Source organism: Fukomys damarensis, unplaced genomic scaffold (genome assembly GCF_012274545.1).
Source record: "Fukomys damarensis isolate Sample0158 unplaced genomic scaffold, DMR_v1.0_HiC HiC_scaffold_4, whole genome shotgun sequence".
Taxonomy (NCBI): Eukaryota; Metazoa; Chordata; class Mammalia; order Rodentia; family Bathyergidae; genus Fukomys; species Fukomys damarensis.
Genome location: NW_022900916.1, coordinates 19287787 through 19314095, shown reverse-complemented (window position 1 = coordinate 19314095; position 26309 = coordinate 19287787). Strand labels below are relative to the sequence as shown.

General features: G+C 36.5%; 1 protein-coding gene across 4 annotated transcripts in view; it reads right to left on the bottom strand.

Annotated features, from left to right (window-relative positions):
- The window catches only part of Lrrc72 (leucine rich repeat containing 72), a 65907-nt gene that overhangs the window by 16333 nt on the left and 23265 nt on the right, over nucleotides 1-26309 (bottom strand). For all 4 annotated transcript variants that reach the window (XM_010643340.2, XM_010643341.2, XM_019210538.2 and 1 more), the window contains exons 4-5: nucleotides 6473-6554; nucleotides 5374-5484 (exon numbers count right to left, since the gene is read on the bottom strand). In XM_010643340.2, the coding sequence (XP_010641642.1) occupies nucleotides 5374-5484; nucleotides 6473-6554 (193 nt within the window). The remainder of the gene's footprint in view (nucleotides 1-5373; nucleotides 5485-6472; nucleotides 6555-26309) is intronic.

Below are 26309 nucleotides of genomic sequence, written 5' to 3'. Positions count from 1 at the left end.
GCTTAAATTATTGAGTTTTAACATGTAACAAATTGTTCAAATAGACCCTTTAACTCCCTAAAAAATCTTGTTCCCCTGAGAAATGTTTTCTTTTCTTCTTTTTCTTTCTTTTATTTTTTTTTAAGGGGAAGGGAAGTAGAAGTGGTAGGGCCAAGGAAAGAAGGGGAAGGAATAGATATGAGAAAAGGACAAAATGGAAACCAAGTCTTGGTAAATAGGGAAGGGGGGAGGGGTTGAAAGGAGGGCAGGGGAAAAAATAAGAACCAAGATGTGTCATGTAAAGGCACAAATTCCCAATGATGAATGTCATCATATTGTATATCTAAAATGTACCAATAAACTTAATAAATTAAAAAAAAGGGGGAAATGTTTTCTTAAGAAATGTTTTATAGTTGCTTTAGGAAAGAATAAGATGGGAGAGTAGAAGCCAGCAGCAGGTAATAGCCTCTCCAGAATGGAGACTTCTGGAAGATAATAATTTAAAAAAGAGAAATAGGAGAGTTCTGAGAATCAAGAAAGCTAATGGTAAAGCTAAAGGTCATGAAGAAATTGAAGATAATGCAGAGAAAAAAAATGAAGCAATATGGAACACTAACCCCAGGTTCTAAAGAGGAAGGCCCATCCCAAGCACAGTGTCAGATGGGAGAGGACCAGTAGCTCCAGTGATAAATAACAGCTGGTAGTGCTAGTCCCAAGAAAAACCCATAGTTATGGTAAGCTGCAAAGTGAGTATGGGGTTTTACACTCCAAATGACTCCTTCTGCATGGCAGACTAGTGTTAAGAAATCCACTGCAGCCCCTGCTATGTTTGGCAATGAAATAATCAGGAGCCATTTTGAGAAGGGCATTATTGTTTAAGACTGAGCTACTCCAGAAATCAGAAGTCACAGAACAAGCACACGTCTGAGTGGGAAGGCTGAACTAGTCACAGACTCTCTGAAGCGTTTATGTAGCAGTGACCTCAGGCTGTGAATGATACTGTGCTCCTGCCTTCTCTGGTGAAAACCCAGGCCAGTCACATGGGGTTTTCTGAGGGGCCTGGTTCTCAAAGGGCTGGAATAGAGCCTTGCAGACTGCTTGGCTCCACTCACTGCCTTTCAGCACAGAACTCAGGGATCTGTTTGCTTTACCCACCCACCCACATGATAAGAAATATGCTTCTGCTTGAATATTTGCCACATCCTGAGGTGTTTGGACAGAGAGGGTGCTGGAGCAAGTGGGGCTTCTCATGAGCCCACAGGTCTCAAAGCTAGTTGGGGAAAGCAGTGGCTCAAGGTGCACAGAAAGAGATAAACAAACAAAGGCCCCTGGAGTCAATAGACCACTGAGGCAGAAAACATAGCATTGACTGACCCTGACCAATGGGAAAGGCAGGGTAGGACTCAGCATTCACACAGCAAAATGTAGGTGTAGAAGCACAACAGCTCCCAGTTCTGATTCATAATCCCCGCCCCTTTCTTTTGGATTCTAATCCTACAGGACCCAAACACTTTAATGTGGAAGAATTTTTTAGACTCATTTCTTTTTTTTTCCTTTTTTGATCTTCTTTTCTTTTTCTTTTTAGCTATTTAGTTTAATCTATGCTATTATTGCTCATTTCTTTTGCATTGTAGCAGTAATGGTGATACAGTTGTTTACTTTAGTAGATATTTATTGTTTATCAAGATCTAATTTGCCTTTGTGCTTCTATTATTATTGAAATCTCTTGTATTATCATTGTGGCATAGTTTTTGCTTTTAATTGGTTTTTACAATATTCAAAGTTTGATTGTCTTTGAGTCTATATTATTGTTGCTGACTTCTGTTGTTAATTGTGGCTAGGTTGTTCATTTTAGGTAGTTTTAATGTATTTCAATATCTGGTTTCCTATTGTGTCACTGAAATTACTGTGACTCATTTTCTTCTTTCTGGGTGGTACCAGGGATCAAGCCTGCCCCCAAAAGGCTGGACAATAAGTTCACCCTCAAATAAAAGTGGAAGAGATATCCATCCCGATAGATATACAAATCTCAATATCGAAACACAGGAATTATTAAAAACAAGGCAACATGATGCCTCCAAACATTTATAATTCATTAGCAACTGCAAAAATATCAAAGTAGATGAAATGTCAGACAAGAAATTCAAAAGACTAATTTAGAAAATGATTACTGACTTCAAATAACATACAAATGAATCTGAATGAAATAAATAGATGACAATGTAGAATATGAATGAGTGATTCAACAAGGAGAGAGAGAGAGAGATTTTGAAGAAGAAGCAAGAAACAGAAATCCTGGAAATGTGAAGCACAATAAGTCAAACAGGAAATTTAAGCCTCACCAACAGAACCAAACAGAAGACAGAATTTAAGGGCCTGAAAATAAGCCTGAGAATCTACTAATTACAGACATTAAAACAGAGCTCCTCACAAATTATGAACAAAATATCCAGGAACTTTGGGGTACAATTAAAAGATCAAACATGAAATTTTGGTGTAAAAGAGGGTGCCAAAGGTCAGACTGATGTCATAGAAAATCTCTTTTATAAAGTAATATCAGAAAACTTCCAAAATCTTGGGAAAGATGCAAGTATCCAGGTATAGGAGTCATGAAACAAGCATGAACATGAAAGAACCTACCCATGTCACCTTATAATAAAAAAGGCATGAATACAGAACAAGGGAAAGAATATTGAAAGCAGCAAGAGAGAAATGCCAAATTACTTATAGAGGCAAACCTACTGGAGTAATTTCAGACTTCTCCTCAGAAACCCTAATGGCCTTGAGGGCATGGAATGATGTATTTTAAGCCCTGAAAGAAAATAACTGCCAACCTAGAATATCACAAAAAGCAAAGCTATCTTTCAGAATTCAAGGAGAAATAAAGACCTTCCGAGAAAAGCATAAACTAAAGACATTCATGATCACTAAGCCAGCACTGCAGAATATACTGCAAAATTAAAGGAATGCTACACATAGAGCAGTGGACAAGGTATTGAGAATTAGGAAAGAATCAAACATCAAAAAAACAACAAAATGATAAAATTAGTTCATGTTTTTCTCCAATAACTGTGAATGTGAATGATCTTAATTATCTAATTACAAGACAGATTGGCAGATTGGATATTTTAAAAGACGCAACTCTTTGCTGCTTGCAAGAAATACACCTCACTAGCAGACATACAGACTTAAAGTAAAAGGATGGAGAAAAAAAAATCCATGCAAATGGAACCCAAAAGCAAACAGGAGCAGCTATTCTCATATCTGACAAAGCTGGCTTCAAGACAGAATTAGTCAGGTGAAGGAAAGAAAGCCACAAATGTGCCAGGGATTTAGCTCAGTGGTTTGGTGGCCTGCCTCGCAAGCGCAAGGACCTGAGTTCGATCTCTGGTACCACAAAAAAAAAAAAAAAAAAAAAGAAAGCCACGAATTGGTAAAATAATATATATTGGTAAAAAGAACAATCTACCAAGAAGATGTAACAATTGTAAATATATATGTGTGTGCAACATCAGTGCACCCAACTTCATAAAACAAACACTACTCAACATAAAGCACATGTGTATTTCAATATAACAATAGTGAGTGACTTCGATACTCCAACCTCACAAATACATAGTTCATCCAAAGAAAAAAATCAACAAGGAAATCTTAGAGGTAAAATACACCACAAATCAAATGGATTTAACAGATGTCTACAAAACATTCTATCCAATAGCTACAGAATATACATCCTTCTTAGCAGCTCATGTATCAGACGTGCTAAAGAGAAGAAGGAGAGGAGGAGGAGATATGAGAGTATGACTATGATAGAAATACATTATACACACTGAGACCACCCCAAAAATGTGAAACCAAAGGTGAGGGAGATGATGGTGGAGGAATAATTAAAGAATGTTATGTGCATGTGCCAACCTGCCACAATGAAGCCCATTAACCTGTATAACCAATATACACTAATAAAAAGTGGGGGAAAATGTTTAATAGAGTAATCTCAGTGTTTCAAGCTATCCTGAGGTAGCTATGAACCCATGTTATAGAAAAACAAAGGCAGACAAGAGTTCCAGAACTAGCATAGCTAGACTTTTAATCCTGGAAGCATTTGTTTGACGTACAAGAGCAAGATAAATATGCAAGCCAATCCTGAGTCTCTTATGAAATATCAGAAAGCGGCAAAACAGGAAGTGGCCTCATCACTTCTCCAAAGTAATCACAGAAGCCATGAATGTAGCATGAATTTAATGTTTAGATTTAAAGGATCTACCTATCAGCATGAGTTATTTCTCCTCCATAAAGCAGATGTTACTGATAACAATGAAAATACAAGAAAAATTTACTTTCTATAGGTTGATCAGATCAAAAACTTCACCATCAACACTAGTTTATATGTATTCATTTTTTTCTTTTTGGGTAGCGGAGATCAAACCCAGGACCTTGTGCTTGAGAGGCAGGCTGCGGAACCACTGAGCTAAATCCCCACCAACTTTACATATATTCAAAACACTGACTTGGTCAAAATGAATAAAGGGATAATATCTATTTCATGACATATAAATTTCAAAGTCTGAAAACACACACATTGATCTGAGGATCTTCTACCGTGGTACATCTAGAACCACTTACCTATTTGCAGTTGTGTACATGTTTGGCAGCCCTACAGGACGATAAACTTACCGAGAGGAGGAATGGCATGTTATCTATTTTTTTAAACCCATTTCCAGACAGATTTCTTCTTGACACTGAAGGCACTTCCGCACTGGATGTAATCCAGTGCATGGGAATGAAGTTTTCTGTTCACTCAATTAAAAGCATAAAACCGTTTTCTTCTGTGTTGATTATTAATTTGCTTTATTAGTATACTTTGCATACCATGCCATTCAGCCATTTAAAATATACAATCCATTCATTTCTATTATATTCACTGAGTTGTACAACTTATCACCATAATACATTTTAGACCATTTTAGAAGCCTTCACTCTTTAATTAGCCCTTCCCAGATCCCTAGTCTCCCAGCCCCGAAGAGAACACCACTCTATCTGAAATTACCTCTCCGTATTATTGCTGTCTCCTTGGATGTGCCTCTTTAGGGCATCTCATACAAATAGCGTCATATAATAAATGTTAAAACTCACTTTTCAGATAAAACAAAAAGCAGATTTAAACATATAAATCCTCCTTTCTACTTTTGTCATTTTCATTTGCTATGCTGTATCATTTACAGTTATTTTCTACCTGTTCTTTCAAAAGCATGTCTTAAAAAACAATAAATTGTAGACATGTTTTATTATTTCATTTGTAAACACTGCTCCTCCAATCTTAAATTTCACAAAAAGAAAAATGTCTTGTGTTATTTCTATTTCAATTTATGGTCATATAAAAATGCAAGCTGATACTTAGGGTTTTCAGATTCAGCATTCCCTTTAATTCCTTCACTGTTGCATCGATGTTGGTTAACTCATTGTGGTGTAGCAGCAGAATGTGTAAGGAAGGCAAGCAGTGCAGCCCTGAGGAGAAAAAAAAATGATTAGATTTTAAGGATTTTTTCAGTTCATTATTTAGTTATTTTTAACATTGACAAATAAAAATAAACTTTTTATTGCTAATTCAATAGGCTAAACAAAAGAAAGGACTACATTATGTATGGCAATAGGAGGAAAGGAATACCTATTAATGATACTGTGGATTATTATTAAGCATACAAAGAAGTACAAGAATTCATGCAACTGATTGGAATGTGAGTGTATAGGAATAGTAGAATATTTTTCCACTGTTATTATTTTTATTTGTAACAATAAGGATTGAGTTTGGAGGGGTCATTTTCTATCTTCTTTTGTTTGGTATTGTAATACAGGTGTGTGTTTGCAACTTAGATTTATAAAGCCAATCAAGGGAATCATTACTCACCCAATTCAGTGCTTTCCTCCAAATTGCTCAGTTAAGTACTTTCCTTATACAATGAGAAACCACATATTCATATAATTTTTGTTGTTTCTATATTGCACTTTCCCCCACATTTTAGACATACATAAAAGTGAGGTGAGTCGGTGCAATAGTCATATCATACTTTCAAGGGCATACTTTCATGGTGCATGAAATTATGATGCATATTAAAAATTTGACATTTTGATTCCATGATGCATAATAGGAAATAAAAGTGTTGTGTTTTGTACTCCTCACATTTCATGATCATGGAGTGTTATATATTTTTAGACCTGGCTTGAAAAAATGCAGCTTAGAGATCTTTGCACATACATATGAAGTTAAATCAGAATGGAAACTGGAATTTAGTGTGTAAAAATTATATTTAGTAATATATTTTAAGTCTATTTATAAATATTCTATATATTTTATTACTGTCAAAGTATTGTTAAAATTGGCTAACACAATATTTAGTTTGTGTCCAACTTTTGCATGTTATTAACAATTATTATAGTTTAAAGTTATTACTTAGCTAAAAATCTATTCAATCAACAAAGAAAATTTAAAACATACCTTCTATCTCGAATATTGCATTGTTGTTTAGATATAGTTCAGTCAGACAATAGTTTCTGGTTAAAAATGCTATCCCATGGAGCTGAAAATAAAAGTTAGAAAATACAGTTTCTTTTTTTTCTCATTGAGTTTATTGGTACATTTCAGGTATACAGTACAGTTACATCCATTATTGGGATCTTGTACCTTTACATGACAGGTCTTGGTTCTCATTTTTTCCCCTTGTCCCTGCTCTCCCTCAGCCCCTCCTCCCTTCCCTATTAAGAAACACTTTATTTCCATTTTTTCATTTTCTCATGTTTTTTCTTTTCCCTTATTTCCTTTCCCCTACCCTTCACCTTTAGCCCTTTTCTTCCTATTTCACACTGTCAATCATACCATTAGGATCTTATGTACAATTATAGTTTTTCACACCAGGGAAACTATTTGGTATTTATACATGTGTGACTTATTTATTTCACTTAAGAGTATATCCTCAATATGCATCCATTTTCCTATGAATGAATCTAATTTCTCAGTTTTTATGGTTGAGTAGTATTCCATTTTATAGCAAAACCACATCTTCTTTATCCAGGCTCCAACTGATGGGCAAATGGGCTGTTTCCAAGTTTTAGATATTATAAACTGTGCTGCTATAAACATGGGTATTATATAATCACTGTGATATGATTCCTTTAATTCTTTTGGAAAGATACCCAGCAGAGGGATGGCTGGGTCAAATGGAAATCAATATGGTGATACCTCAAAGAACTAGAATTCGAGGTTCCAAATAATATAGTTTCTACAATAGTTACAGATATACTTACAGTTTTAAGAAGACAATAGAAATTTGAGTTTTGCAGGTGTTATTTCTGACCTTTTGGACTGAGCTATGTGTTAGATCTGGATTGTCTTTGAGAACTTGTGTGATTACAAAGGATCTTTTTAATCAGTTTAAAACAAACTTCTCTTGCCATATCTCGGCCGAACTCCTCCATGTGATTTTCAAAGCTTCTGGGATCTGGCCTAGTCCTTTTGCTGCAGCAGTATTTCTCCTAGTCTGCTCCATTTAGTCTTGTTGATCTGGGTGCACAAAGCCACTAATCTGGCATCCGTTACTGTCCCTAGGCTCTTCTCAGATAATTCTGCAGCCATTTCTGCATCTATGTGAACTACAATTTCCCTTTGCCTACACATGCTTTCTTCCTGATACATTTCTGATATTGTTTAAGGATCAGCCCCAGGTCAGCAAGACAAACCAAACCACACATGAATAGACCATTGCAGTAAACTTTCACAATTTTTGAGATTTGCTGAAACCATCTTTTCACTCGCCTGTGGCTCATGACTGACTTTGTGCTCTCCTTTGACCCACCTTTGTGTTTCTCTGAACATCCATGTGCCCTAGCCATGAATAATGGTCTAATTCTGAACTCTCATTTGCCCAGTCCATAAACCATCTCTTTATTTCTATTTCACTACCCTTCTAGCCCACAAATCTCCATTTAGCCAAATCAAAGGAGGCGATGCTACCAATCAGGACTGGTGCTAATAGCTCAACCAGCCACCAACCGCAACTTAAGGACAAGACACAAAATAGCCCAGTTATTTCTGTTACTTTGCAGATAATCATTTTTCTCAAGACATTTTGTGACATCCCCTGTGTTCATGAACCTTCATTTTCTTTCCTACTTCTCCATTTGACTTATACAATCAATCACTAGATCACCTGAGTCTTGTGTCTTCTTAAGAGACTATATTTTTCCAGTATTTTATCCTTTTGACTTCCCTCTCTCCTAACAATATGGCAAAGCTGCATCTTACTTTCATGAATTGATTTAAAATTCAGTGTGTATAAACTACAAATAATCAAAAGTACTTGTAAAAATTCCTCAGATGAACTGTCAACACCAGGAATCTTTCTATTACCTCACAAAGAGAACCTCATTAAAAAAAAGTACATTAACTCTATCACCTTGATAAAATTTCACATTTCTGTTTGAAATATGAGACATGGTAAAGCCATAGAAGACAGGTAGCTATGCTGTAAGAGTGGCAGGAAAGTTAAATATAAAATTGTTGTCTTTATTATTTAATGTAGGATCTAGCTAGGGAAGAGTCTCATGAAATAGTTGCTGGTCAAGTACTTATATATACAAAAGGGCTTATGATTAAAATTTGTTTTCTAAAACTTATCATAGAAACTATTATTATTATTATTACCTAAATAGAAATATTTTTATCACAGAGAAGATTTGGTTAAATAGATGCCAGCCCATCTGACAGGGTTTATTGGAAATTTTACTCATAACTCCCTCCTACCCCATAAATGCCATTTTAGATTGTATCCAAAGCTTGAATACTGATTTCTTTGGTAAATTTTAATTTCTTTTTACATTGCTAACATTCACAGATCATGATGCTATACAGGGTGTGCATACTAGTCACTTCATCATTTCACAGACTCATCTGCACCAAATCATGCCTGCATTCACTCAGCAGAACCACCAATAACTTTTACCATGGCTTTCATTAAGGTGTGGGAAGAGCCATATTTTCCCAAGGTAGGAAAAATTATTTAGAGCAAGAAGGGAAGAGTCTCCACTGGGTTCCTGTGCCTTTTTAGCTTTCCTCTTGGTCTCCTGGCAGCAACTCAGTACTTTCTGTTTCTCCTCTCACCACTCCCTACTCTAATAATAACCATGTTTGACACCAGTGTAGGAAAAGAAGACCAGTGGAAATCATGACCTTTTTTTTCTCTTCTTTTCCAGTTATCTGCTAGCCACCCACAAATAGAACATAATTAATTGGCTGAGGCTAATTTCTCTTACATTACTCATCAACACAAGAAGAACATTACTAAACTTGACAGTTTCATCTTGGCTATACAATCATAGTTTTCCCATGAGCATTGACCTACTGGGATCATGATTAGTGATATGTTAAGAGTGCACTGTTAACCAAGGTGAGGAGGGGACAAGAGGAAAGAGACAAAGCCAGATCATGATGACCTTGGGGAACTATTTAAAAATTTAAGCTGGGCATGGTGGCACATGCCTGTAATCTTATCACTCTGGGAGGCTGAGGCAAGTGGACTATCACATTTGAGTCCAGCTTGGGCAATTTAGTAACTTAGTAAGATCTTGTTTTTTAAAAAAAAAAAAGAAGAAAAATAGCCTGGGCAGTGTGAAAGCTCTGGAATTAATCCCTAGTACTGCAAAAGTAACAAAATCAACCAAGAAGCCAGCAACAACAACCAAACCAAAGTAAACCGAACCAAACCAAACAACTGTCACAACTGATAAAAAGATTTAGTAAAGTTATAAGACATAAAGTCAACATACAAAAAATAGTTGAATTTCTATGTATTAACAACAACTATCCAAAAAGGAAATTAAGAAAACAATCCTATTTATAATAGCAATAATAACCAAATATGCAGTGGCCCCTTGGTTCATAAATTTAATTAGTTCCATGACTCTGGTTGTGAACCGAATTGGTTGTAAACCAAATTAAATTTCCCCATATGGTTCAATGTAAATAAGGTTAATCTGTTTTGACCCCTACCAACATGGCCTCAAATGGATTTTGGTCACAAACCAAATCAAATTTTTCCATAAGGTTTGATGTAAATAAAGTTAATCCATCTGAGCCATATGTATTTTTTAAACCACAAAAAATACGAAATGAAGTACAGTATAGTATGAAAAGAGAACATTAACCTTGCTTGAGGAAATGTCTGGCATGGAGGACAGGAACATGGGTGGGGAGGAGGTTATTGTTTAGAGGGAGAGTCCCCTCCATAAGGATATCAGGGAGATCTCCTTTATGGGTTTTCTCTCTTTGTCTCATAGAAACAGGGTCAATTTTGATGAAAAATCTGCCTAATATCATTTGTTTTCTCCTGCACTGCATAACCCTCCAGAAATGAGACACTTACTATCATTCATCAGATTCAGCACTCTGTTATGGTAACATTGGGGTGATGCCTCTCAAAAGAATTCCTGGCAATTATTCTCCATAATGGATTTTATCACATCACTGCTAACCTCCTCCTTGTGTTCCTCTTCCTCAGTGGCATGCTCCTCAACAGGCACCTCAAGAGCTGAACTCTAGAGTTCAGCAACTTCTTCCGCCATCGGCTCCTCCTTGTAGTATCAGTGAACTCTATATCTGCGCCATCGACATCCAGACACATACACTTGCCCATGGATACAGTCTCCTTCACTACCTGTACATCAGACCCTTCAAAGTCACATTCAGGAACACAGTCTGGCCACACCTTCCTCCAGGGTGAATTTAAGGTTCGGTATGGGACATCTTTGCAGGCTTTCTTAGTGGTCGATGCTGTGGAGGACATTGAAAAGTTTCTTTAACAACTCTTTCAGAGTGAAGGATATCTCTTCCATCACATGAAAACACTGGTGAAGAGCGCCTTTCTGTACAGCTTTTTGAAGTTGCAGATCACTTTCTGGTCCATGGGCTGCAGAAGAGGTGTCATGTTGTGGGGGGATTCGACTTTCATGAAATTATACTCAGTACATGTTTATGTCTCGTGTCTAAATGCCCTCCCACCCATTCCTCATGCGGTCATAGGTAGGGCTTTTCAGAGGTGGCTGGGTTTAGGGTATTTGCTACTAGGATCAATGATGTGATACTGAGATTGATTAAAGGCACAATGTAGGAGTAAGTGTACCCCACCTTGAGTGTGAGTGCTATGTATCTTGGGTAAGATACAAGGGATAGAAAAAGGGCCATTGCTTATTGCTTGCTGCTTATTGTCTTCTGCCTGCCCTGCTTTTCTATGGACTGTTTCTGTGATACCCCTCTGCCTTGGAGCCAGTCAACTATGAACTGAAACCTCTACAAACTGTGAGCTAAATAACTCTCCTTTAACTTTGATTGTTGGATATTTTGTCTTAGAAATGAGAAAAGTAACTAAGACAGTGTCCATATTATCCAACAAGGCTGGAGGGTGTGCTGGGAAATTATCTATCAGAAGAAGGCAACTTTGAGGCAATTGGTTGTCAGAAAGATTTTTTTTTTTGGTCCCAGGGATCGAACTCAGGTCCTTGTGCTTACAAGGCAGGTGGCAGAACCACTGAGCTAAATCCCCGGCCTAGAAAGATATTTCTTAATGGTGGGTGTGGACACCTTGTGCAGCCATTCCATGAACAATTACCTTGTGACCAAGCTTTGGCACTGGCTCTCCACATGACAGGCAGTCTGGTCTTGTTCACATTCTGTTCCTTGAATGCATAAGGGGTCTGTGGATGGTGCACCAGTAGTGGCTGTCTTCAGATTGGTGCTTGTGCTTGCACAAAGCAAAAAGGTCAATCTGTCCTTCACAGGCTTGTGTCCCACTAGTACCTTTTCCTCTTGCATGATATAGGTTCTGTTCAACATGTTCCAGAAGAATCCCGCTTCATTGCTTGTTGAGCAATGTATCCTTCTGCCTTCATGAATTCCATGAATTTTTTCTTTCTTTTTTTTTTATACCAGGGATTGAACTCAGGTCCTTGCACTTGCAAGGCAGGCCACCGAACTGCTGAGCTAAATCCCTGGCCCCCATGAATTCTTTCTTGGCTTCCACAGTGGCCTTGTCAGAACTGGAACCCTTACTCTGTCTTATCACCCTGTGTTTGCCACTTTTCTTGCAGAATTTATCAAACTGCCCTCTACTGGCTTGAAATTCATCACTTGTTGCACTCACTGAGGGGTTTTCTTACATAAATCACTGTGCAATTTCCTGGCTTTTTCACACATCAAAGCTTCACTAATGCTATCACTTGCCAGCTAGTTCTCATTCAACTATGCTGACAAAAGTTTCTCTACCTCTTCCAGCACTTGTGTCCTCTGCTTGGTTAACATCATTACTCCTTTTGCCACATCAGCTCTTCTGATGGCATCTTTATTCTTCAAAATAGTTGAGATTGTCAACTTTGCCATCTTGTACTCTGAGGCCAGATCAGTTACACTAATATCACACTTGAGCTTTTCTACAATTTTCTTCTTCATACCATTCTTGCTCTGCACTTTCTTGTTACATTCATTATTGTGATCCTCCTGCCACCATGCAACCACAGGTGTGCCATCATGCTGGCTCCAAAATTTTTTATTTTGATGCAGTTCCAGGGATTAAACCCAGGACCTTGCACTTGCTAGACAAGTGTTATCTACTACTGAACTATGTTCCCAGCCCAAAATGTTACATTCATTATTGCTCTGCACTTCCTTTTTAGCACAGTGCTTGCTTTACAATTTCTTTGGAGCCATGATAGACTGAATAATACCATATTATACAGTATGTGCTAATAAGCACATAAAAAAGCTTCACAGTGAATGTGCACAGGTCTATCTGCAACCCTGATGTAGACTAGAGGAAGCCACAGCAATGTGTCAGAGTAGGAAAGATGACTGCAGTTGTGTTCATCACCTTATGTGGAGTTTGTGAATGGAAACAAAACTTTGCTGAATGCTTCTGTTCACAAACAAACAGATTGTAGAAGCATTTGTGATTGAAGTATTACTGTACTTTGATGTAAATTTAGCCAAGGAGGAGTGTATACCGAACACTAGAAAATACTGATGAAATTGCATAAAACACAGTACTTGTTCATGACTTGAAGGGTTAATATTGTGAAAATGTCCATACTATCCAAAGTAATCTATAGATTCAATGTAATTCCTATCAAAATTCCAATGCCATATTTATAGAAATAGGGAAAAAAACGTAAGTCTAAGTAGAGATGCAAAGGACCCCTAACAGCCAAAATGGTTTCAGCAAAAAGAATAAAGCTTGAGGGATCACAGTCCTTGATTTCCAAATATATTACACGAAGCAAATGTAATTAACACAGAACAGCACTGGCACAAAAACAGACATCCCAAACAATGCAACAAGCTAGAATGCCCAGAAATAAATACAAATATTTATGGTCAATCGACTTTTGACAAAGGTACCAGAACACATGGTGAAAAGACAGTCTCTTTAATAAATGGTGATAGGAAAACTGGCTATTTATTAAATATGATACTCATTTCACATCATCTACAAAAAAACAAACCCTCAAAATTGGTTAAAGACTTAAAAATACCAAGACCTGAAACTGAAGCTTCTAGAAGAAAATATAGAGGATAAACCACATGACGTTGATCTAGGCAAAATTTTTGGCTGTAATCCTGAAAGTATAGGAAGCAAAAGGAAAAAAATAGATAAATAAGATGGTATCACACTAAAAGGCTTCTGTACAGCAAAATAAATAATTAACAAAATAAAGAGACAAAGCACAGGATAGGAGAAAATGTTTGCAAACCATATATCTGATAAAGAATTAATATAAAATATATAAGGAACAAAAAAAACTTTATAGCAAGAAATCAACCTAACTTAAAAGTGGACAAAGACCAATTAGGACCGCCCAGCTGCACAGTGAGCTTGCTAGTGCCCTGGGCCTTCATTGGAGCATACTAGTGAGGGTGCCTCTGCAGCATTCCTACCCCCACCCCATGGTCTTGGGCCTCCTGGTTGTGCTGGAACCTGGATCCACACTGCAGAGGCACAGGTGGTCATAAAGGCCATTTTACTGAGCTCCAGAAGATAGAATGTAAGTGAATAATTGCAATAAAGGAACATCAGAACTCTGTAGTTGGTAAGTTGGAAGGATCACCACCTTCCATCAGAACTTGGATTATCTTTGGGGAAGGACAGTGGGAACCTGTAGTAGAACCTTGCAGAGTTTAACCCTTTAGGAGGTCAGGGAGCTCAAGTTGGGTCTTGCAGCCAGAATTCAGCCTGACTCTCAGGGCCCTGCCATTGGCTACCTGAGACTAATTAACTTATTTCTGCACAATGCTGCCCACACTGTCTATTGTGACAACAGAGATAGCTATACCCTGAAAGAAGCTCTTCAAAAATTTTTTCTTTTTCTCATATTTTAAAATTTAAAATTTTATTTTTTCTAATTCTGCAAATTATTCCTTTTTTCTCTCTTCTTTTTCCCACTCAGTCTCTTGCTCCCCCATGCTATTCTTCATCTCCTTTTTTGTTCCTGTTCTACCCTAATTGGGATTTTTGCTTTCTTTTTCTTTTCTTCTTTCTTTTTCCTTCACTCATGTGTCATTAGTTTCAAAGGAAAGTGAGTATAATTTATAACTTCCCTATTACTATTAACTTCTTCTGTTCTTGTCTTTGTTCTTGGACTGTCTTTCCCTTGTCTTCAACAGTTTCCTAGAGTTTGTGTGAACATCCTGTGTCCTCTGGCTTCACTTGAAGCCTTCTGCTATTCTTCTACCTATTTATTCCTCTCCTCCCAACTCCTTCTAAGTCCCCATCCTGAAGGGTGAAGCTGTTATATTGAAAAGTTTACTCACTATAAACATATTTTGGGCTGGTCCTCAATTTTGATTTAATTCACATGGTTAAAGGTGATAGTTTAATAACTACCACAAATGGTCAATTTCTAATCTTTGCTTGATGCTATTGTGTTGCTGATTGTATCAATTGGGCTAAAGGGTTGTGATTGATTTAATGAATTGTCCTTTCTGATATTATGAAAATGAGGGTGTCTCTGAGTCATAAGAGACTCAAAACCTTAAGAGAAGCTATATCAGGAAGATCAAAGTACTAACTCAGGAATTAAACCAAGGACAGCCTAACAACAAAAATAAAAATGAGAAAACACTTAAGCAAGGCACAAAGTCAGACTTCCAGTTCACCAATGGCAAATTCTAGGGAAAATGAGGTGGAAATGTCTGACAATCAACCACCAGGACACCCTGAACTCATAGCACAGGAAGTAACAAAAAAGATTAGTTAGGCTCTAGAAAAATTCAAAACAAAAATAATTTCCCAGATAACTAACTACAGAGATGGTAAGAACAATGAAATACATGATTAGAGACTCTAGAACAGAAACTGACCAAAAAGAAAAAAAAAAAATAGATGAGCTCAGGACCGTGATAGAAGCCATGAATGTCCAGCATAGGAAAGAAATGGAAACTATGAATGCTCAATGTGGGAGAGAAATTGAATCCATGACACAGATTCAAACAGATATCCAGGAGATTAAAAACACTGCCAAAAGCATTCACAGCAGGATGAATGAATGTGAAGATAGAATTTCAGATACAGAAGATAGGACTGCAGTGACTGTGAAAAGAGATCTCTTAAAACAGTAAGAGATCATGAGAAATTGATACAACAACTCCTAGATGATGCAAAGAATAGTAACATAAGACTGATAGGAATCCATGGAGTAGCAGGAAAAAAACCAAACAAATAACTTAAAAAAGCTGTTCACAGAATTAATGACAGAAAATTTCCCAAACAGAGGGGAAGAATTTGACATACAGATAAGTGAGGCATATAGGACTCTCCAACTGGCCATGATTAAAAAAAACTACACCTAGACATATAATAGTCAAGATCCCAGACACCCAACAGAACAAAATACTACAAGTAGTTAGAGAAAAGAAATAAAATCACATACAAAGGGAAGACCATCAGAGTCACAGCAGACTTTTCAACACAAACCCTCTGACCAAGGAGAGCCTGGAGTGATGTATTCCATCTCCTACACTTGATCTTAACCAAAAGGCTGAGAAGCGATAGACATTACAAGTCCTAAGAGAAAACAAGCTTCAACCTACACTGATGTATCCCGCAAAGCTCTCTTTTAAAATGGCTGGGGATATAAGATACTTCCATGACAAACAACACTTGAGAAACTTCATGAATACCAAAGCAGCACTCCAAACAATTCTAAACAATATCTAGAAAAAGACAATGAAGGTCAGAGCACCATGAGGCCCAACACAGCAAATCAATTAGGCAAGGCAAGAAACTAAAGGGAGGGGGGAAAAATTAAAAAGAGCCAAAAACAGGACAATTACATGATAATGATAAGTCAATATGTATCAATTATATCCATCAATACCACTGGCCTCAATTCACCAATCAGAAGAAATGGATTAAGAAGCAAAATCCAACACTATGTTGTAAATACAAGAAAAAGACCTAGTTCAAAAAGAAACTCATAGAATGAAAGTGAAAGGATGGAAAACAGTTCTCCATGTGACAGGAGACCAGAAAAAAGCAGGGGTAGCTATCTTATTTGTAGATAAAGTAAATTTCAAGCCAAAACTGATTAAGAGAGACAAAGAAGGCCACTACGTTCTTGTAAAGGAAACAATCCAAGAGGAAAAGATGACAATCATAAATATATATGCACCAAATATTAATGCCCCAACTATATAAAACAAATATTAAGGGACACAAAAAAACAAATAAGCACTAATACAATTGTAGTGGGGGACTTAAATACCCCACTATCTCAAATAGACAATCTAGACAAAAAATCAACAACAAAATACTAGAACTGAGCCAAGCTTTTGAATGAATGGACTTAATAGACGTTTACAGAGCGTTCCGCCCCACAAAATCAGAATATACATTTTTTGGCTGCACTTAGGTTAGTTTCCAAAATAGACCACATACTAGCTCATGGAACATGTTTAAATAAATGCAAAGGAATCAACGTTATCCTATGTATATTATCAGGCAATAGTTCAAGTAAGTTGGAGATCAATAGTATAAGAAACCATAAGAAATCCACAAACACATGGAAATTGAACAACACTCTCCTGAAGAATCAATGGCTCATAGAGGAAATTAAAGAAGAAATTAGTCAGTTTTTAGAAATAAATGATAATGCTAATGCAATGTACAGGAATCTATGGGACAAAATGAAATCAGCTCCACATGGAAAATTCATAGCAGTGAATGCCCACACTAGGAAAACAGAGCAAACTCAAATAAACAACCTAATGATGAATCTTAGGCTCCTAGAAAAGGAAGAGCAAGAAAAACCCAAAGCTCTTACAAGGGAGGAAATTATAAAGATTAGAGCAAAAATCAATGCAATGGAAACTAAGAGAATGATACAAAAAAATCAATGAATCTAACAGTTCGCTTTTTGAAAGAATAAAATGGACAAACCTTTAGCCAACCTTGTCAAAAAAAGGAAAGATAAGGCTCAGACCCATGCAATTAGGAACAAAAAAAGGTGAAGTCACAACAGATCCAGCAGAAATCTAGAGGATCATCAATACCTACTTTGAGAACCTGTACTGTAAGAAAATGGAAAACAGAAGAAATGGACAGATTTCTTAATACTTGTGAATTACCAAAGTTGACTGAAGATAAAAAAAATTCTAAGCACCCCAATTACAATCAGTGAAATTGAAAACATAAAGTTTACTAATGAATAAAAGCCCAGGTCCTGATAGATTCACTGCTGAATTCCACAAGACATTTAGAGAAGAACTACTGCCACTACTCTAAACTTTTCAATGAAATTGAAAGGGAAGCAATACTTCCAAATTCATTCCTGAAAGCAAGTATTAATTTGATTCTAAAATGAGGGAAAGACCCAACCAAAAAAGAGAATTACAGGCCAATTTCCTTAATGAACACAGATGTAAAAATCCTCAATAAGATACTAACAAACAGAATACAAAGGATCATCAAGAAGATCATACACCCTGGCCAAGTTGGATTTATCCCAGGGATGCAAGGATGGTTCAATATACATAAATCAATAAATGTAATGCACTATATTAACAGCATCAAGGCCAAAAGCCAAATGATCCTCTCAATAGATGCAGAAAAAGAATTTGATAAAATTCAACACCCATTCATGATAAAAACCCTGCAGAAAATTGGAATAGATAGCCTTTATCTCAACTTTATAAAGGCTATCTGTGAAAAGCCAACATCATATTAAATGGCCAAAACCTGAAAACCTTCATGTTAAAATCAGGAACAAGACAAGGATGTCCATTATCACCACTCCTGTTCATTATAGTTCTGGAAACATTAGCCACAGCAATTAGACATGAGAAAGAAATTAAAGCAATAAAAATAGAAAAGGAAGAAGTTAAACTGTCATTATTTGCTGATGATATAATACTCTACTTCGAAGACCCCAAAAAAAACTCTGCCAAAAGGCTTCTAGATGTAACACTTTCAGCAGAGTAGCTGGATACAAGATCAACACTAAAAAATCAATAGCCTTCTTGTACACAAATAACAGGCTCACTGAGAGAGAAATTAGGGAAACAATTTCTTTCACAATAGCATGAAAAAAAATGAAGTATCTAGGAATCAGTCTAATGAAAGAAGCAAAAGATCTCTACACTGAAAACTACAGCACTCTGAGAAGAGATCCATGAGGATATAAAAAAATGGAAAGATATCCCCGGCTCCTGGGTAGGAAGAATCAACATAGTGAAAATGACCATACTACCAAAACTGCTGTACAGATCCAATGCAATCCTGATTGAAATTCCAACATTATATTTCACAGAACTAGAGAAAATAATAAAAAAATTCATTTGGAACATGAAGAGACCTAGAATAGCAAAAGAAATTCTAGACAACAGAGACATGGCAGGGGGCATCACAATCCACAATTTGAAACTATATTACAAATCTACTGTGATAAAAAGCATGGTACTGGCAAAGGAAAAGACCTGAGGATCAGTGGAATAGACTGGAAGATACAGAAACAACTCCAGATGTACTCAGCTACCTCATCTTTGAAAAAGGAGCCAACCATCCTCAGTGGACAAAAGACAGCTTCTTTAATAAATTGTGTTGGGAAAACTGGATTTCAACCAAGGATTAAAACTAGACCTATATCTTTCACCAGGCACTAAACTAAAATCCAAGTAGATTAAAGATCTAAATATTAAAACAGAAACACTAAACTTGCTGGAAGATAAGTTAGGCAGAACTCTTGAAGACATTGGCATAGGAAAATATGTTATGAACAAATCCTCAGTAGCATGGGAACTAGCACAAAGAATCAACAACTGGGATCTCATCTTATTAAAAAGCTTCGGCACTGCAAAAGAAACCATCAACAGAACTAAGAGACAATCTACAATGTGGGAAAAACTTTTTACCAGCTGCTCCTCAGACAAAGGACTATTATCTAAAATATATAAAGCACTCAAAACAACCAGCCCCCCCAAATATAAAGACCCAATTCTAAAGTGAGCATCTGGAATGAACAGACATTTCTCAGACAAAGAAGTAAAGCAGCAAATAAATATATGAAAAAATGTTCAACATCACTGGTTATTCAGGAGATGAAGATGAAAACAACACTGAGATTCTACCTTATCCTAGAAAGAATGGCTACTATCTAGAAATCGACCAATAATAAAAGCTGGCTGGATTGTGGGGAGAAAGGAAAACTTCTCCATTGTTGGTGGGAGTGCAGACTGGTGCAACTACTGTGGAAATCAATATGGAGATGCCATAAACTAGGACTAGAGGTTCCACTTGACCCAGTGATCCCTTTGCTAGATATCTTTCCAAAATAATTTTAAAAATCATACCACAGTGATATATGAACACCCACATTTATAGAGGCACAGTTTGTAATAGCTAAAACCTGGAAACAGCCCAGTTGCCCATCAATTGGAGATTGGATAAAGACTATGTAGTTTTTCTATACAATGGAATACTACTCAGTCATAAAGAATGAGAAACTAAAGTCATACATAGGAAAATGGATGCATATTGAGGCCATACTCTTAAGTGAAATAAACAAGACATACATGTGTAATACGGAATAGTTTCTTTGCTGTGAAAAACTAAAAGTATACATAAGATCCAAATTGTATAACTGACAATGTGAAATAGGAAGAAAAGGGCTAAAAGTGTAGGGAAAGTAGGAAGGGTAGGGGAAAGGAAATAAGGGAAAAGAAAAAAATATGAGAAAAGGAAAAATTGGAAACAAAGTCTTTGTAAATAGGGGAGGGGCAAGGGGTGAAGGGAGCGCAGAGGTATGGGGAAAAAATGAGAACTAAGATCTGTCATGTAAAGGTACAAGACCCCAATGATAAATGTAACTGTACCATATACTTTAAAAGTACCAGTAAACTTTAAAAAAGTGGACAAGGGACCTGAACAAACATATTTCAAAATAAGAACATACAAATGAGCAACTGATACATGTAAAAATGCTCACCCATTACTGATCACTAAAGAAATGCCAATTAAAATCAGGATGATATTTCAACTCATACATGTCAGAATGGCTTTAACAAAAATATTAAAGATAAGTACAGTATTGGTGAATATACAGAGCAAACAGGAAAGGAAATTCTTGTATAATATTGGTGGGAAAATAAATTAGTATAGCCATTATGGAAATGGTATGGGATTTCCTCAATACAATAAAAATAGAATTAACATATGATCTTCTAATCCTGCTTCTGAATATAAATCCAGGTATTGAAATAAATGTCAAAAGGGTATTCACACTCCTATGTTGATTGTGGCATTCCCCACAATAGCCAAGATATGGAATCAATGTAATGTCCATCAGTAGATGACTAGATTAGGAAAATGTCCACACACACGCACACGTGGAATACTATGCAGTCTTTGAAAAGGAGAGAATCTTGTCTTTTCAGCAACATGGAGAAACCTGGATGACGTTGTGTTAAGTACAGGGAACTGAAAAAGAGTTGAATTCAGACAGTAGAAACATTGTAGCCAGGGGCTGGTAGGATGGGGAAAGGAGAAAATGCAGAGTTGATCAAAGGTTACAAAGTTTCAGAGAAATAAATGGAATAGTTTGTTTTTTCTTTAATCTATTCTTTTTTCCCTCTTTATTTATATTTTGGATTTCTCATATAAGAGAAACCATACAATATTTAAATTTATGTGTCTGATTCTGATTAATTTCACTTAACTTTATAATCTTAAAGTGCATCCATTTTCCTACAAATAACTCATTTATTCTTCTTTATGTTAGAGCAGTACTCCATTGTGTATAAACAAACCACATTTTCTTTAACTATTTATCTGTTAATGGACATATAGGCCACTTCTAAGATTTATATATTATGAATTGTGCTGCTATAAAAAAGTGGAATAAATTTTGAGTCCTATTGCACAGCAGTGTGACAACTGTTAATAATTATGCATATTTCAAAATAATAGTAACTTTCTCACCATAAAAAATAAAACTGAGGTGATGGATATGTTAATTAGCTTGATTCAATCATTCCACATTGTATACTTATATCAAAATATCAATAGTATTCTGTAATACTATACAATATGGTTTTCAAATTAAAATAATATTAGTAAAGTTATATGTGATGTATATATATATGATTATGTAGATAAAGAAAATACCATAATTAAAGATACAGATTATACATGCACAATTTTATTTCATCAAAAATTCATTTAAAATGACAGTAAATTCTTTCAAAACATTTTAAGAAGCACAAACAACAGGAAATGAGACAAAATAAATATAATTTTGGAAGCTGGAAAGCAAACTGTCAGGAGGTAATAGAATTAATAGACATAAGAAAGTCAAATTCTAATCAGAAAACAACCTTCTATATACCATAATGTACTAAAAGGACTAAATAATTGTGAGTAAAAGAGGAGGAGAGAATTAAATAAACATTACGGAAAACTGTTTAAGAAGCAGTTCCACTCTTAGAGAAGATTATCAGTGTTCTACAAGGCAACAGAGTATCTCCTATCACACAGAAAGACAGAAGTTACATATCTCAGAACAGAAGAGCTGCTGTACAGTTAGACATGAGGTTGAGTTGAAGGTAGAGAGACTATACCAAAAACAGGGATTAAGAGAGTATGTACACCCCCAATGTTGGAAATGATCTTTCATCTTTGCCCAGCTTGGCTCTCAGAGTGCTGCACTCAAGCCTTGACCCTTCTAGTAGGAAAATGGAAAGGCTTTTTGGGGGACTCTCACCATCAGGAGGCAAGAAAAGGACAAAGTAATGCCAGGGCTTCCCCCAAAATCTTCCCTGCCAGACAAAACTACAGTGAAGCTCACAATTGAGCAGCCTCAACCACATATGCTCAACATCTTAAATTTTCATCTTAGAGGCAACCCTTCAGTCAATGACATTTGAGGCAAAATTCTGACAAATGCAAATAAGATGTGTGTGTGTGTGTGTGTGTGTGTGTGTGTGTGTGTATGCAGCAGTAACACCATCATTATTAGGCTTGATGAAATTTGAGAGAATATTTTTATCTTTGAAACCAGAAAAATGTAATATAAAAATATATTTTAATCACCTCACACCTTTACAGATAGTTATCACCAAAAAAAAAAAAGTGTCGACAAGGATTTGGAGAAATTAGAATGCTTGTAAACTATTGGGGAAAAGGTAAAATGGTGCAGCCGCTAGAGAAGACATATGGAAGGAAGTTCCTAAAAATATTAAAAACAGAACTACTATGTGATCCAGCAATCCCACTTCTGAGTATTTATCTACAAGAATTGAAACCAGGATCTCAAAGAGTTGTCTGCCCTCCCATATTCATTATAACATTATGAAAAATCGCCAAGGAGTAGAAACAACCTAAATGTCCAGTGAAGGGAAAATCTGGCATTTACACAGAATGGAATATTATTCCAACTTAAAAAAGATAAATGGAAGTCCTATAGCTGTGACACCACAACTGAACCTGGAAGAGATTACACTAAGTGAAAGAAGCCAGTCCTTGAAAGACAAATACCACACGATTCCATGTGTGAGACATCTGAAATGGTGAAACTCATAAAGGCAGAGAGGAGAATGGTGGTTACCATAGTCTACTAGAGAGGGGAAGAGCTATGGAGTTGCTAGTCAATGGTTAGGAAGTCTCAGCTATAAAAGATGAATACATCTTAAAATTTGTTAAGAAGATAAATCTCATATTCTCTTACCACAAAAATAAACAGAAACAACACGACAGAGCACTAGGAGTCTTGTAAAGTGAAGAATATGTGTATTATCTTGGTCGTGGTGATGGCTTAGTGGGTATATTTGTATGTTCACACTCATCAAGTCATATGTATTGAACATACACAGTTTTTTGTGTGTCAGTTATGCCTCAATGAAACTGTTAATATATTTTTTAAATATAACAGTACATAATTACCTAAAAGTTAACCAGTTAGTTGAGAGTATTCGAGGCAAAATTCTGACATAAGAAGGATTTTTTAAAAAATGGAAATAAGATTTACAGAAATATATTTTAATGTAGAATATTATAAAATATATAATTTTACTAACTTATTTAAAAATAATACATAAATAAACATTTAGAGAAGAAAAGAGCCCTTGAAAATGATAAAGTTGGAGGCAGACATTAGGAACATAATAGCAGAGTTAGAAGACAAAGTTGAGGAAGTTGCCCAGAAAGAGGAGTGAAATGATAAAGACTAGAAAATAAGAAAAGGAGAGAAAAATTTTAAGACCATTTAAGTAGCTCAACATACACACAGAAGTACCAGGAAGAGAGAACAGTGGACACAGAAGAGGGAGAAATGAAAATACCTCCAAGGAAAATTCCCCCAATTTGGGAGAAATGAATTTCCAGATTAAAATCTCCCCAAATTTAATGCAATGAGTGAAAATAGACACAGACTACTGTACATTGTTGTGAAACCTCAGAATACTGAAGGCAAACAGAAGATTGTATAGGCCTCTACTTAGAAGAAATATACTCTCATGAGCATACACACACAGACACCCCCCCCTTATGTAAGGAACAGGCCTTAGAACAACTTCACACTCTTTAAAAATTATATTGAAAACAGACAACAGTGGAGAAGTGCCTTATCCCTAACCCAGATTCTGTCAATCAAGTCCAAGTATTGGGTCAAATATGAAAACTGAATACACATAATTATAAGTTGGCACAGTCTTAAACAGTTTACCACCTGCAACCTTTCTCTGGAAGCAACTGGAGAATGAATGTTAGAGAAAAGAAAGATGTGCAGCACAAGAAACAGGAGAGGGGAAAAGGAGAGGGGCAGTGAACCGAGCTGTGCACGGACTCACAAGACTAGAGCAAGGGAGGGAGGCCTGGGCAGGTTTCTTCATGGACATGAAAACAACTGAATGTATTAAGTAAGTTTGGTCAATTGACAGAGTTCACATGGAATAAGTGATAATAGTAGTTTAAAAGGCTACTAGTTTGCTAAGACTGCCATAAAAAAGTACTAAGAAAGGATGGCTCACACCTCAGAAAGTTTTCCTCACAGTTCTAGAGATCTGAAGGCCGAGCGAGATCAACGTGTGGATGGGACTGGGTTTCCTTCTGAGGCCTCTATTTGGCCACTTATACAACCTTCTCCCTGTATTGTACACATGGCTGATGTCTCTCTCTGTCTTAATCTCTCCTTTTTATATAGACACCACTAATATGAATTAGGGCCCACCTTAATTACCCCACTTAAACACAGTTACTTCTTAAAATGCCCTATCTCCAAATAAAATCCAATTCTGAGGTACTATGGATTAGGACTTCCACATATAAATTTGGGGTGGGACACACAATTCAGCACACAAGAAAAATCAAATAAAAAAATCAAACAAATATAAACTGCAAGGGATTAGAGCAAGTACAATAAAGAAAAATAGGGTATAATACATAGCTTAGATTCGAAAAGCATACTTTCTCATAACAATATAATAGGCACATATTGATTTAACTCAAATTACAATTCGACCACATCAGGAGACTCAGGAATGAAAATTATGCATGTGTGTGGCAGAAGTGGGGACAGGAAAGAGAAAGAGCTAAATCCTCATCTTCCTTAGTAGGAACAAAATAGCTATTGTCTGAGAGAGAAAAAAATAAGAAGGAGTAGTAATGCCAGCATGTGATCTGGAGAAATGCTAATAAATAAAACATCATTTAAAAGAGCTGAAAGTTGTTGCATCTGAGGAGTAAAAGATGCGGCCAAAGTATCTGGAACTCTCGATAACTTGTAGAGGTAGCTAATTAAATTATTGTCATAGGCACATATATATAGTTCTGGGAAAAAATAAACTTAGAAAATGAGTAGGAAATGGATCTTAATATTTACCCCGTGATTACTGCATGTGAGTTTCCTTGATTAGCACTTCATATATTCCAGCTCATCTCTTTTTTGTGACAACTCTTGAAGTACTCATGAAGAATAAATACTCTGTGTGGTGTAACAGGGAACATGGATGTACAGAGACTATGTGACTTGCTAACTGCTGGTTAGCAGTTGTCAGCTGGTTAATGACAGAACCATACCTACAACAGAGTGCTCAGTTCAACATTCATTTATTAAGTACCTGCTCTGTTCTAGTGCTCTTATTGTATAATTAATACAAATATTAGGATTATTCTTTTGGTTTTCATTTTTTTAAACATCATGTAACACAATTTGGAAAACACTTGTCATATGTCTTTGGATGCTCAGCACCTTCTTTTTATTTTGGTACCGGGGATTGAACTCCGGTCCTTGCGCTTGCAAGGCAGGCCACCGAACCACTGAGCTAAATCCCTGGCTGCTCAGCACCTTCTAACCTTTCTCCCCATAATTAAAAAACTCCTCAAATTAATGAGTCTTGGTGGGAACAGAACTTATTTCCCACTGGATGAGATGTTGCCTTCCTAGGCTTTCAGCAGGTAGGACACAGGCAGGCAGGACTGGACTGAGACTAAAGCCAACCCAGAAACCCCTCTGAGCTCTTAGACAAGAAACAGCAAGCCAAAGGAGTTGGCAGAAGTTACAATGACAATGTTTGCTTTCTGTAACAGCAGAAATGACTGCAAGGATGACAGTGAGTGTGTCCAGGGTCTGGGTACAGTGGTACTAGCCACACAAGCTGGGGCTTCTGCTGTATAGCTGCCACTCGATGATGTTTTGGGAAACCAGTTCTGTGACACGGTTTTGACAACAGCTCCCTTCAACCCTGAGAATTTTCTGAACTTGGCTCTTCAGATCCATCATATCTACCCCACATCTTGTCAATAAATACT